This window comes from Malaya genurostris, chromosome 3, assembly GCF_030247185.1.
Source record: "Malaya genurostris strain Urasoe2022 chromosome 3, Malgen_1.1, whole genome shotgun sequence".
Lineage (NCBI taxonomy): Eukaryota > Metazoa > Arthropoda > Insecta > Diptera > Culicidae > Malaya > Malaya genurostris.
Window position 1 is genome coordinate 67,365,192 of NC_080572.1, and position 12,270 is coordinate 67,377,461.

The following is a 12,270-nucleotide window of genomic DNA, read 5'->3' on the forward strand; positions in this document are numbered from 1 at the left end:
TTTCTTTCGAACTTTCAGATAATGTTTCATCGAATCTAAAATCGTTTTGAAGACCTTCCCTGTTTTCCGAGGTTTTCCCTTCATAATTTCTCAAAATTCTGTCGAGTTTGGCGGATTTGCCTCTTGTGGTACAATAACACCATCCTTGGCGTTGGTGTCCATCACCCGTTTCGTGTAATGGCACGATGCCAGATCCACCCAAAACTGAAAATTTTGTGAATTACTCGACCTTCTTTCGAAACTTCTCCGGAACATCCGGGCGGCACAAGACAACGAAAACACGAGGTCTGGGTCCTGCTTGCTGATTGTTTCGTGGACAGCATTCTGACTGACTTTTGGTTGCGACCTAACAGTTGACCAAAAATTCTAAGCTAAACGACATATTGTTTCTAAAGCTAAATGACATTAGTTTCGAAGATGTTCACGAAGAGTTTACACAACTGACCGATTTGGTTTTATAGCGAAATTATTTCGGAGTGTTCGCGAAATGTATATCAATACTTGGTTAAAATTTCCCTGGCTCATTTTTATTTTCACACGCGTTCAGCTGCAACGTGAAATATCGTCTAAACTTGTTTAATTTGTGATATTTTGATAAGTTTTGATGTAATATATAGGAGCTAATGATGAAGCTCGTTCGGCACGTCAGTTTGGACATGGCATTTTGGTGCTAAAACAAAATTGTTTGTTCGGCTTGAACTGCTCTGCACTGATGAGTCTAAGACGAAACGTAAACAAAATTTAGGTTTTGGAATTCATGTCTACATATCTCAACAACAACTGTTTCTAATAGAGAGATTACCAAGAGCAAATTTATTGCTTTTAACCAGTAATATTATTGTTTTTGTTCCGAAATGACTATTTGGCATAAATAACTTGAATTCTTCAAGCAACTAATAAAAAATACAGCTGTAATTTTAACATCCGAGTGTTGGTTTCAATGACAGTTTGAAAAACCTGTTTTAATCCACCTAGTGGTGTAATGATACCTTTCTCATTTCAATCATTCTATCATATATAATACTGTGGTATTCTTCACAATAATTTTCTTCGAGAGGTGGAAATAAGCCCATTTTGCGCATGAAAATGTGAATCAAGATTTCCGATTGTGAATAAAAAAAACCGAACACCGTGAAGCAAAAAATTGGGAAACAAAACTGCGATTATTTTTAATTTGTGGGAACTATGTATTCAGATCCAACTTCCGCAAAAAAATAAAACTCCAACTTCAGCAAAAAAAATAAAACTGGCATATAAATGAACACAAAAAGGTTACAAATCTTCAAAACTGAGCTCACACATACATTTAAAATTACCTTATATGTCGAATACATAAACAGAATCAGGAATGTATTCAAAAAATATTACGAGTTAGATTTTCATAGTCATTTGATAGAACGTTTTACTGAGTTCAGGCAGCATTTTTTTTCAAATTTTCGCATCTAATTAGAAAACGATAACTGTATGTAAAAGATCTTGCAGTTGAATTCTCGAACTTTATAGGCAGTGAAACTGTTAATCAGTGAATCAGATTTAGAAGAATCATGATCACAAAAATTACCCAATCATAATCACTAGCGAAGATAATCGCTTGATCAGTTGATCAGTGATTTTTGAATCACATTGATCAAAATCAATACTGATCTTCCGTCACGCAAAATTGGTAGTGATTTTGAGCTACTATTATTACCGATTCCTGCAAGATCAAATCACTGGACGATTCGATCAGCTTTGAGCATTGTGGAAGAAAATCACATATGAGCAGGATGAGTACCGATTGATTTACATCTAAAATCGTTGATCCCGATGAGTGGTGTAAAAATTAGTGACAACAGTAATCCTACAGGAATTTTTAACTAAGGACAACGCATATCAATATGTCTTTTAAAATCGTGGAAAATTGCCAATTTTATAATTTTGAGAAGTTTAGTTTTGGGTGATTATGGAATGTAAAAGGAGCATGTACATCAATTTATATGCATGAGGGCAGAGATGGCATTTCACCAGAGAGATACACGCTAGAGTCAGATTTTTGCCACACCGAGGATGAAAAAAACGAAGCACCGCACAAAGCGGGAAGCGCACTTCTTCTCAGTGTCGAATAGACAGCATTTGAGCTTGTGGTTAAAGCAGCTGGCGCGAGTGAAACACATTCTCTTCGCATGAATCGCTCACACGCGCTCTCGTCTAAATACACCCAAGTGACCACTGGCGCGTGATGTTGAGCGAACACTTATGTGAACTTCAATTAATAGAGAGTAGATCTGGCCTTGCTATGAAAAATTTGCAAGGAAAACCGAAAATTTTACGATAAATTGTTTTATTTTGCTGATTTTGCGTGTCCACGCTTCATCCACGAAAACCATACAGCAGAGTGCTCACCGGCGTGTACACCTCTGTGAAAGTATCTGCATCCACCTCAGAGAATTTATTAGCTAATGCTCTAGCACTTTGGTGCGATTCAGTGGAAGAGGTAAAAAGAAATAAACAAACGCACTCATGATGCGTGTACACTTTACACAACAGTGGTGTATAAATGTGAAAGAGAAGAGCTCTCGTTGAAGTTGTCAGTGCGAGGGGAGAAATTTTGCTTGCTCTTCGTCACACAGAGGAGATAGACATCTCTGCATGAGGGTGCTCAAATTGGAGAAAATTGTCAATTTGTAACTCTCAGGAATGCTCCTTTAACATTCTTTATCACCAGAGTTGGTAAAAATACCGGTTTCGTTATGGACCGGTTTACGAAATTTCAACACATGTTCTCGTTTGATACAAACCGTGTTCGATTTCGCAACCTGTTGTTTTATTCGCAATAAAATGAACACTAAATGAAGGGAAATGAATGCTAGATAAAGGGTTTCAGATTGATAATGTAAATTTTACAGATTTCACTGCGCAATACCAACACACAATGCAAAATTAGTAAAAAAAATTCCACACCAAATAGTGATTATAGCGACAAAGACTCGACATGCTGATGAAATCCTGCACTCCTGTTACTTCTGTGTATTATATTCAAGCTAAATAGGGTTAGTATTAATCCGCAGCGTAGCACGCTTTGTGATTGGACATGTTTTTCTTATCACTATAACTAATATCAATATTATTAGTTGTTTTTATTGATGATATTATACCAACAATTGAAAAAACTGATCGGTAATCAGTTTTAACGTTTGCGTCCCTTCTACCATTATATCACCGGAACCGTAAGTGAGAGCCATTTGAACTTCATACCTTTTTAATTAACACAGAGTAGCATTAAAACGAGCGTAACTTTGTTGAAATGATGATTTCGAATCAGACAGTGATACTGATAACGATGAAGACATTTTTAAATTCTAAGTTAAATCAAAATTTATCTTATCAAAAATCATTCGTTTCGAAATTCATTATAATATGTACAATAAATATGTGATATGAAAAGATAATTCTGATTATTGTTATTAACTGTGAATCAAAAAAATTTCTTATTTCCACCCCTCGTTTATACAAATCGGTTACGCCATCTCTGAGAAAAGCGAGTAAGTGATTTGAAATAGGAATTTTTACACTAATCACCCTGTAATTCCGGAACCGGAAATCGGGCCAAGATGAAATTAGGGTTTTTTTTATGAGACTATAAGACCTTCCATTTCAATCTGATTTTGTAAAAATCGGTCCAACCATTCCCGAGAAAAGTTAGTACTCATATTTTCATTTTTTTTCTATATTTCACCCCATAATTCCGGAACCGGATTTTTCTATGGGACCACAAGACCTTTTATTTGAATCTATGCTTGTGAAAATCGGCCCAGTCATCTCCGAGAGAAATTGGCGCATTTCGTTTCACATTTTTTTGCATATTTTACCCTATATTTCAGGGACCGGAAGTCGGATCCAAATAAAATTTCGGATTTTTTGTATGGGATCACATTTGTAGCTGAGTTTGTTAAAATCGGATAAGTCATCTTTGATAAAATTGAGTGCACAAAAATGTTACATACATACTGAAATTTGATTTCTCATACAGAAAAGCCGTGAAAACCGACTTTTGAACTGAGTCTCGTAGGGCCGATTTTCATAAACTTAAATTCCAATGAAAAAACTTTTTGTCGCATAGTCTGCTATTGAATTTTATCCGGATCGAGCTTCTGGTTGGGGAGTAACGAGATAAAATGGGTCAAAAGATGAATAAAAGTGCACTCGATTTTCACAGAGACCGATGGACCAATTTTCACAAGTTATGGTTCTTAAAACTCTATCGAATGCCATCCGGTGTTTTGAGTCAAATGAAAAACGTGTGCGAGATTGTTATCAAATCGATTTCTAGAATCTCTCACCTGCAAGTTGAAATAACACCGAACGAAATATAGCATTACATTAGGATGCCAAACTGGAGATCATTAAACTTACTCAGTTTCAGTTATTCTTCAGAGATGTCCCGGCCAACACATTAGGCTGAATTTATTCGTTGCGGCTGATGTACCCAAAGTTGTTTGTTAACCGTACAAACTTGAAATTATCAGTGAATATCGTTTGTTAGATACAAAATCTTCAACCAAAGTGAGAATAATACTTCATCGCTATTATTCTACCATTGCTGTGTTCTTTTCACACTAACATGCGAGTATTCGAGTGTTTTTGTACTTCTCATTCCATTATACTGGAGAAACATAGAGACAATCTGTATTTATTGTTTGTTCATGTTCAAATGTGTCAGCACAGTCTTATCCGAAAATAGTAATGAAAACTCAAACTGAGTGAACTTCTATTTAGACGCCAAGCATAACATTGTCTTGGATACTATATTCAAACATATTTTATGTTTTCGGAGATAGATTTCGTTTTGAAAAAACACAGCATGAGTTAATATGTTTTTTTCAGCTATTTTTGATGTGGAACACATTTTTAGTTTCCAAATTTTGGGGGGGGGGGGGGGATGGGTCAAATCAGAAACTGAAAGAAAAATACACGTAGAAATATGGTCAGGTTTTAAACACTTACAGCTCAGTATATTTTGTATCAATTATTAATATCATTTCATTATTTGACTGGAAATATTTCTAAGATTCGAATCGAATGTATCAAGCCACGTATTTTCAATTATAAATGATTGAAATTTTGATTAATAGCGAGTAGTGTCGTATTTTGTCTGCTAAACATCTCCGGCATATCGGATTTCCCTGTCATAGACGACGGTTTTGAAGCAGTAAGCGATATATCAAAGTGAAAGCATCGCTCTCATTGGTCAATCGATGCAAAAGCGAAGCTGTTGGAAGCATGCGAATCTATAAATATAAGCAAAATTATAGCTAACGTTTCAGTCCTACGTGTAGCATGGTAGAGGTAGGTTGTTGCTAGACAGCAAGACAAAATGTGCTATAAAACGATTTGAAGCTTTAATTGGTATGCTCTGATCTTGTGTCATGCAAGCTCGGATGAAATTCCATATTATGTCGTTTCGCCTGAGAAATTGACAACTACCCCACGGTAAATTTTGAGTGCTTAAGATTAATTTCTTATTTATATAAGCTGAACTCGATTGACAATTAGAAAAAGTTTATCGCTTCAACCGAAATCGCAGAATGGTAGAGAAACTTAACGCTATAAAAATAACTGCTTGCATACAAAACTTGAACACAAGTTGACGAAAAGAAGTATCAAAATCATATCGCAAGTATGGTCAAAGATATAATTGCACACATTTGGGATATTGGTGTAATTTCGTCGGCTATAAAACAAACAATGTTCGGTGTTGGTTCCTAATTAAGATCAAAAGTGAGACGATTGATTGAACTGTTTGATTGTAGATCATTAGAAATTTTGGTTGCCTTGTTCCACATCAATGGCTCGAACAACCCCATGGAGCTGATCCTTGTAGTTTTTTTTTCGAAAGGGCTCGCGATTTCAATTTAAAATCGCGATCTTACTAGAGTATGAAAATATAACATTTAATAGGTTAGGTTAAGAAATAAGTGCTTCACTGAAAAGTGACATTGTTCCCAATTAGCTCACGCTACTTTGAGCTATGTTGAAATGCAGAAATAAGTGTTTCATTCTACAATGGGGGGTAGTCGGACAGGAACACTAAATTGATTGTTATGCAATTTGGCAATCTAAAAACTGCGTCATTCGCACACTTCACCAGTTCGTTGAAATCATTGAAAGCTATCATTATTTGTTTTCAAACAAATTTCTATTAAAATGAAAACTTTCCGGTTGGTGAGAACACCGCAGAAACGAATCCTTTTTCATAAAGTTTACCCAATCAAATAGCGCATAAAAACGAAACTAAAACGTTGCGTAATTAAATAAAGCACGTTTAAGTTTTCTGAAAAGAAAAGAAGATTGTTTAATGGAGCAGCATGGTAGTTTACGAAAAAGCAACCACTCAAAACGGTGTCATTTTCTGCAGTTCATTCATTTTCCGTGCTCGGTTTCCTAATCACCCAAATAGTTCAACATTGCGAAAACAGACAAAAAAAAACACAGAATTAGAACCCGCTGACACAACTATTCACCGACCACAGCTCAAATACAAACACACACACATCGTCACTGCCAGCCAGCCAGCCAGCCAGCCAGTTGGGGCCGCTTAAGCACATCACAACAAATAAATGTGGGAGCTCATCCATACCAGCGGACAGACTAGCGGACGATTACCGAAGAAGAGGGGAGTCGACGTCGGCTGTTCATAAATGGTCTAGCTAGGCATTTTCCAATGCCCACCAGATCTGGGATGAATGGCTGGGTGGATCGCCACCAAGGACAGAACTTTGCCGCGCGGTTTTCTGCGGCAAAGCACAAACGGAACGTGGAATCGCTTGCCGCGAAAACTTTCTGCGTGACTTTTCCATTCCACCGACGTACGGCGGCTGCCCATTATAAGTTCCAAACTTTAAACATGTTCCCAACTTCCCATTCCTTCCTGCTTCCCGGAGCGACGCGCGGCATTGCAATGAATGTTTTAGTTTTAAACGAAATTGCTTCCACGGTCTAATGAAATAAGTAGTAAATTTTCTTGGAATAAATTTAATAATAAAAAATAAAGCATTCCACTCACTTGTGCTGTCGTTACGTTCGAGCCTTGCCAGTGTCCTACACCGATCCGAATGCGAACCGTTTTCATTGCGGCGTACGGAAAAGTGCGAGAGGTATCGCAGAGAGAGTGCGGGTCTCCTTCCATGCCCAGGGACTACCGAGATCCAGACTCTGACTACGGAGGCCTGTGGTGGACCATAAATTTCAGCTTCCAACGATAAACGCTCATGTCCCGGATTACTATTGTACCTATCATCGTCATCATCAAAAACATTTTCACTGGCACACTGTGCGACACTCGTTTTTTTTTCCTTCTACCGACCGCTGGCGTGGATTGATGCAGCCAACCAACCTCACTCTACCGCACATAGTTCGAATGTTTTTTTTTCTTTCGTTAGTTGCTCCGCTGTGCCATTCCGAAACAACTTGTTCGAAGCTCAATACTTCCGGACGGATCACACAAATCGCCAGCAGCGCTTGGATGCACAAATGCAACACTTGTAGCCGAAGTTCCTCTGGTCAACCAACAAACCCACCAAAAACTGGAAACGAAAAGGGGCTCAAATAGCTTACCACCAGAAGCGTCCAGTCCTGGCAAGGCCTGGCCGATGACTAAATTTATAATCAACTTCTGGACTCGGCCTTGCCTCCGCAAAGCAGCAACTACCCGGACGCCCTCTAGCGAAAACGTCCCGGACAAATGTGGTGTTGCTGCCGAACCCATTCTGGCACAGTTTCGAAGCGAAATCCGTGTCCACAATGCAATATATCGCGACTCTCTGATTCACTCACTCACTTGATCTCTCCCACGCCACGATGATTGCCTTGCCCCTGCACAAAGCCACCGCACGGGAGCTCTTCTCCACGAGGATGTGTGTTTCTCCACTCGACGCCGAAGACGCCGTGCGACACTCTCACAGCTGTTGATAACCGTAGCCCGGAAACAACGCTCGGCAAAAACGACTGCTCTCATCCCGGTGATGCACTATCTTCCTACGTTCCTCCTTCCAGCTGCTTCCGATCCGAACCGTTCTATCGTCGCCGCTCGTCGCTGTTTGGCGAAACCTGGAAAATGAAGCAACCGCACGCTTCAACGCTCCAGAACGATCTGAATCGGCCGGAGGTTCCTGGTAAGTGAATGCACCCCCCTGGAGGCGAACAATGTACGGTCACTGGGCAGATGGAGCAAAACAAGTGAATGGGCAAATTTATCCCGACAGGGGAAGGAATCGGCATGTGCGCAGAACTCACTCTCTCTCTCTCTCTCTCTTTCTCTCTCGTTGATACACTCTCACCTTTTCTCCAGCGGATGTTCACTCGTGATATATTTCAAAGCCGCTCTGAGTGACTGAGAGGGGTGGTTTACTGGAATGTGGTGAATTGTGCTTTTGTGACTAAAACTAAGACTGCAAAATATGGACTGGACTGGTGGCGTAGGTAGCTATTTATCAGCTGATTTGTCCCGAAAAGGCAAGTTGCTGTTAGGTTTCGTACGCGTTGTCGAAAATTTTTCTATGTTCCCCGTCCAAAGTACAAACAAAATCAATTGAGTATCAAGTTTCACGAGAAAGATTAGATATTGGTTCGAAATTCAATTTAAAATGTTCAAAGGGGGCTAAATTAAAACAGTACGACCTCTTAATATGGTAGCATACGCGTGTTAGCATGCCCAAGTAACAAATTATGATACGGCATCTCCGCCCTGGTCAGGTTGTATCTGGTGAAATTATTTTTACGCCATTTAGCGTAATATCAATTGCACTTATGTCACCGAAATTGTCAGCCAACAACAAATTTCCGTCATATTGCTCACTAAGCTGTTCGAGTTTATGAACAGTAGCAATCAAAAACGCAGTTTCCTTTAGGTAAATTGCAACACCACCAGCTCTACAATTAGAACGTTTGGATTCGGCGATGCAATTGTAACCTGTTATATTGACTGCAGAACAATTGTCTATCCAAGTTTCGCTAAATGCTAAAATATTAACATATTTGATTAGTATATTGTCAGTAGAAATATCAGTTAAGCTTTCAACATTGAAACTGACTAAGCTAAAACCATGATTCGTCATATCGACAAAATCCAACAGTACATCACTGATTGTGGATATCGAATCACTGCCCTTATGGAGTGCCAAAATTTGAAGATGTTCTTTTGGTTAGTAAAGTAAAGTCCATCCATTGTTATCACCCGTGACAATCCAACATAAATTAGTTTTTGTTCCAAAGATTTGTCGTAGTCAAGTACAATTTCAGGAAATGTACCTCCCTGCGATTTACGGACCGTGAGTGCACATGCACTAACTATCGGAAATTGAATTCTTTTGCAGTTGATGTTGCCAAGCTTAGTATTGGCCGATCGTTTTAAAATAGGTACCCAATCAAATTGCATCTGACCTGGATTAGAACAAAACTAAAGGTCTAGATTTGATCTTTAAGCTGGTACCGATAATATTACTCTCAAATTTTAACCATAACCGAAGAATGCGTCCATCGGGATTATCATCATCATGATCGATAAATTTGAGCTCTCATATGTCACCGTTAACTAGCCCATCTTCGACATCGACGTTAGTTGAGATTATGTAGGGCATTCCAACCGTCAACCGTAATAAATAAGGTAGACCTCCTGTTTCCACTACGCTCATCTTATGCATCTTTAATCTAGCACTAGATAGTAGTTCCGCATTTCGATAACCTGTGACAAAAATCGTTGACAATAAAATCATAGCCCTCTCGTTCGTTCACGCAATGCTTCCGTATTATGTCTTTCAACATCCATATTGCGATGGAACAGACGTATAGCATTCGGATTTACACCATTTTGTTTACACCACTCAGCGGTTTGAAAGCGGCTTTCAATACGCTCATTTTCAGAATCAGTAAGTGGCCAAGTGGCATTACCAATTTTAGTAAGTATGGAAAAAAAAATCCATATCAGCTTGTCGCATAACATGAACTAATGGAAAGAAATTAGGCGATTGCCAGTCAGCTACGAAGTCAGCTAAACAAATGTCATCAGGATCTGCACGCTTTTCGTAGTTCTGTACTATGTTTAGCGTCCAAACATCGGTAGAATCATCATCAATACCTTCCTCGTCCATATGGTTAGTATGCTTCCTAGACTTTATGCGTTCATGTGGCCACACCGCAACCAAAAACCGCTGCCATTTCGCAATGGTTCAGAATCTGTCAATTTTCATGGCTGCGTCCTGTTGTTTACACTCTTCTCTAACCACTTCTGCAGTTGTTTATTCGTTTCCATTAGTTTGTTTCGAAATGCGTGGACTTTCAGCAGAACAACGTCGAAAAATTGTGTACAAATGGTGCACAGAACGCGAACTCTCACTGAGAAAGATAGCAAAAATGGAAGAAGTAAGTGAAAAAGCCGTGCGAAATGCAATCAGGAAGTTCGGTGAGGATAACACCTTTGAGGATAAACCGAAAACGGGTCGAAAAAAAGGTCCTGCTAATCCTCAGTTGGATAAACGTATACTGAAGGCGTTCGAGCAAAACAAGGAGGTTTCAGTTCGGGATGTGGCCAAAAAAGTGGGCACTTCGAAGTCAAATGTTCTTCGTGCTAAAGAACGTTTGAATCTTCGAACCTATAAGAAGCAGAAACAACCAAAACGTAGTCCGAAACAAGAAGCATCGATCAGCCCAAGGGTTCGAAAGCTGTACAATACGATTCTTGCTGGAAATTTGAACTGCATAATCCTTGCCGGGACCACAATATTATACGGTACGAGAAGGGCAAGTGTTAAACCAGTCCGAAACATCGATTGATGTCGAAAAATTTGGTAAGAAAGCTATGGTCTGGCAAGCAATTTATAGCTGCGGTAAGATTTCGAAACCCTTCATCACCACTGCTTCAATGAATAGCGAAATATACCTCAAGGAATGTTTACAAAAACGACTTCTACCCATGATTCGAAGCCACACGGATCCTGTTGTCTTCTGGCCAGATCTTGCTTCTTGCCACTACTCGAAATCAACGGTAGAATGGTATACCATCAAAAATGTCACTTTCGTCCCAAAAGATATGAATCCATCAAATTGCCCACAACTTCGACCAATTGAGGAATTTTCGGTATTAACGAAGGTACATCTTAGGAAACATGTCTCGGCAGTCGAAACCATTCAACAGTTCGAAAAAGATTGTAAAAAAGTGTCAAAACTTGTCGCCAAGAAGTCTGTGCGGAATTTAACGAGGAACGTGCGCAGGAAGGTGCGCCAGCTAGTCTACAATGGCTAAATAGCAAATGTTGAGAATAATATTCTGTTGTTGTAGTCTAATATTATCAGTATATCGAATAAAATTTGAATATCTTACACTTGTGAAGTATTTACAGCGAAATCAAAGTGCGTCCATATTTTTTGGGACAGTCTTTAAATTGGACTTTCCGGTTGGCTGCTGGCATTGGATGAAGTAAATACCAAGCAGCTTCTCGGGTACACATTTCTACTGAATTTAAGTATAATTAATATTCAGTACTTTATCCTGGGTTGGCGGTTCAACGCATAGGACGCTAGTCTTAAAGCCATTTGTCGCATGTTTGAGCCCCGACCTGGAAGAATTCTAAGTATTAGCCATGGAATGATTCTGTACACTAAGAATCGGCTGCAAACTCTGTTGAAACAGAAAGGCCGAATTCCACAAAAGGAAAGTAATGTCAAGACTTTGCTTTGCTTTGCTAATATTCAGTAATGAAGCATAATCTTGATCAGGGTATTCGTCTAGCAACTTAACTAATTCGAGATGTAATTTGCTAATACCTCTGTTCGTTTTATTAGCTTATTCAACACACGAATGTTCATCCAGAATAAATTGAAGATCCATGTTTGATAGTATTTTTCTTGCAACCCATATGGGTTGATCCCAAGTTCATCCATGGAATGTTTTCAAAGAATAACAGGCCTTTGTGTGAAGTCATCGTATGAGCAATTACAAACGCAAAGGTAAGATAAAACAAGTTAAGGTTAACTAAGGTATGGTTAAATATGATAAGTTAAGGGGGGGTAGGGTCAAAACGATGAAAAAAAAAAGTTTCGCTAATTTTTTCCAGAATTATCGTTCACCAAATTAAATTCCAATCACTATATTGACGTTTCGTCTTAGACTCGTCAGTGCAGAGCAGTTCAAATTGAACTGCTTACTGCAAACTTATACCGTTTTCGTTTATTGATCAGAGCAACCCGAGAGTTGACCCAGAGTCGCCCAAGCAACTTGTGATATGTTTGTTTGAGCAA

General features: G+C 39.0%; 1 protein-coding gene across 6 annotated transcripts in view; it reads right to left on the reverse strand.

The window, feature by feature from the left end:
* Positions 1-8,140, reverse strand: part of LOC131438639 (matrix metalloproteinase-2) — a 604,535-nt gene extending 596,395 nt beyond the window's left edge. For 3 of the 6 annotated variants that reach the window (XM_058608783.1, XM_058608784.1, XM_058608785.1), the window contains exon 1: positions 7,043-7,178. Coding sequence is in view for 1 of the 6 variants with exons in the window: in XM_058608782.1 (XP_058464765.1) it covers positions 7,043-7,165 (123 nt within the window). In the remaining 5 variants the exon portion in view is untranslated. Of the gene's footprint in view, positions 1-7,042 lie in introns of all 6 variants that reach the window. The other 3 variants (XM_058608782.1, XM_058608786.1, XM_058608787.1) reach the window with 3 other exon arrangements.
* Between the last annotated feature and the right edge of the window lie 4,130 nt (positions 8,141-12,270).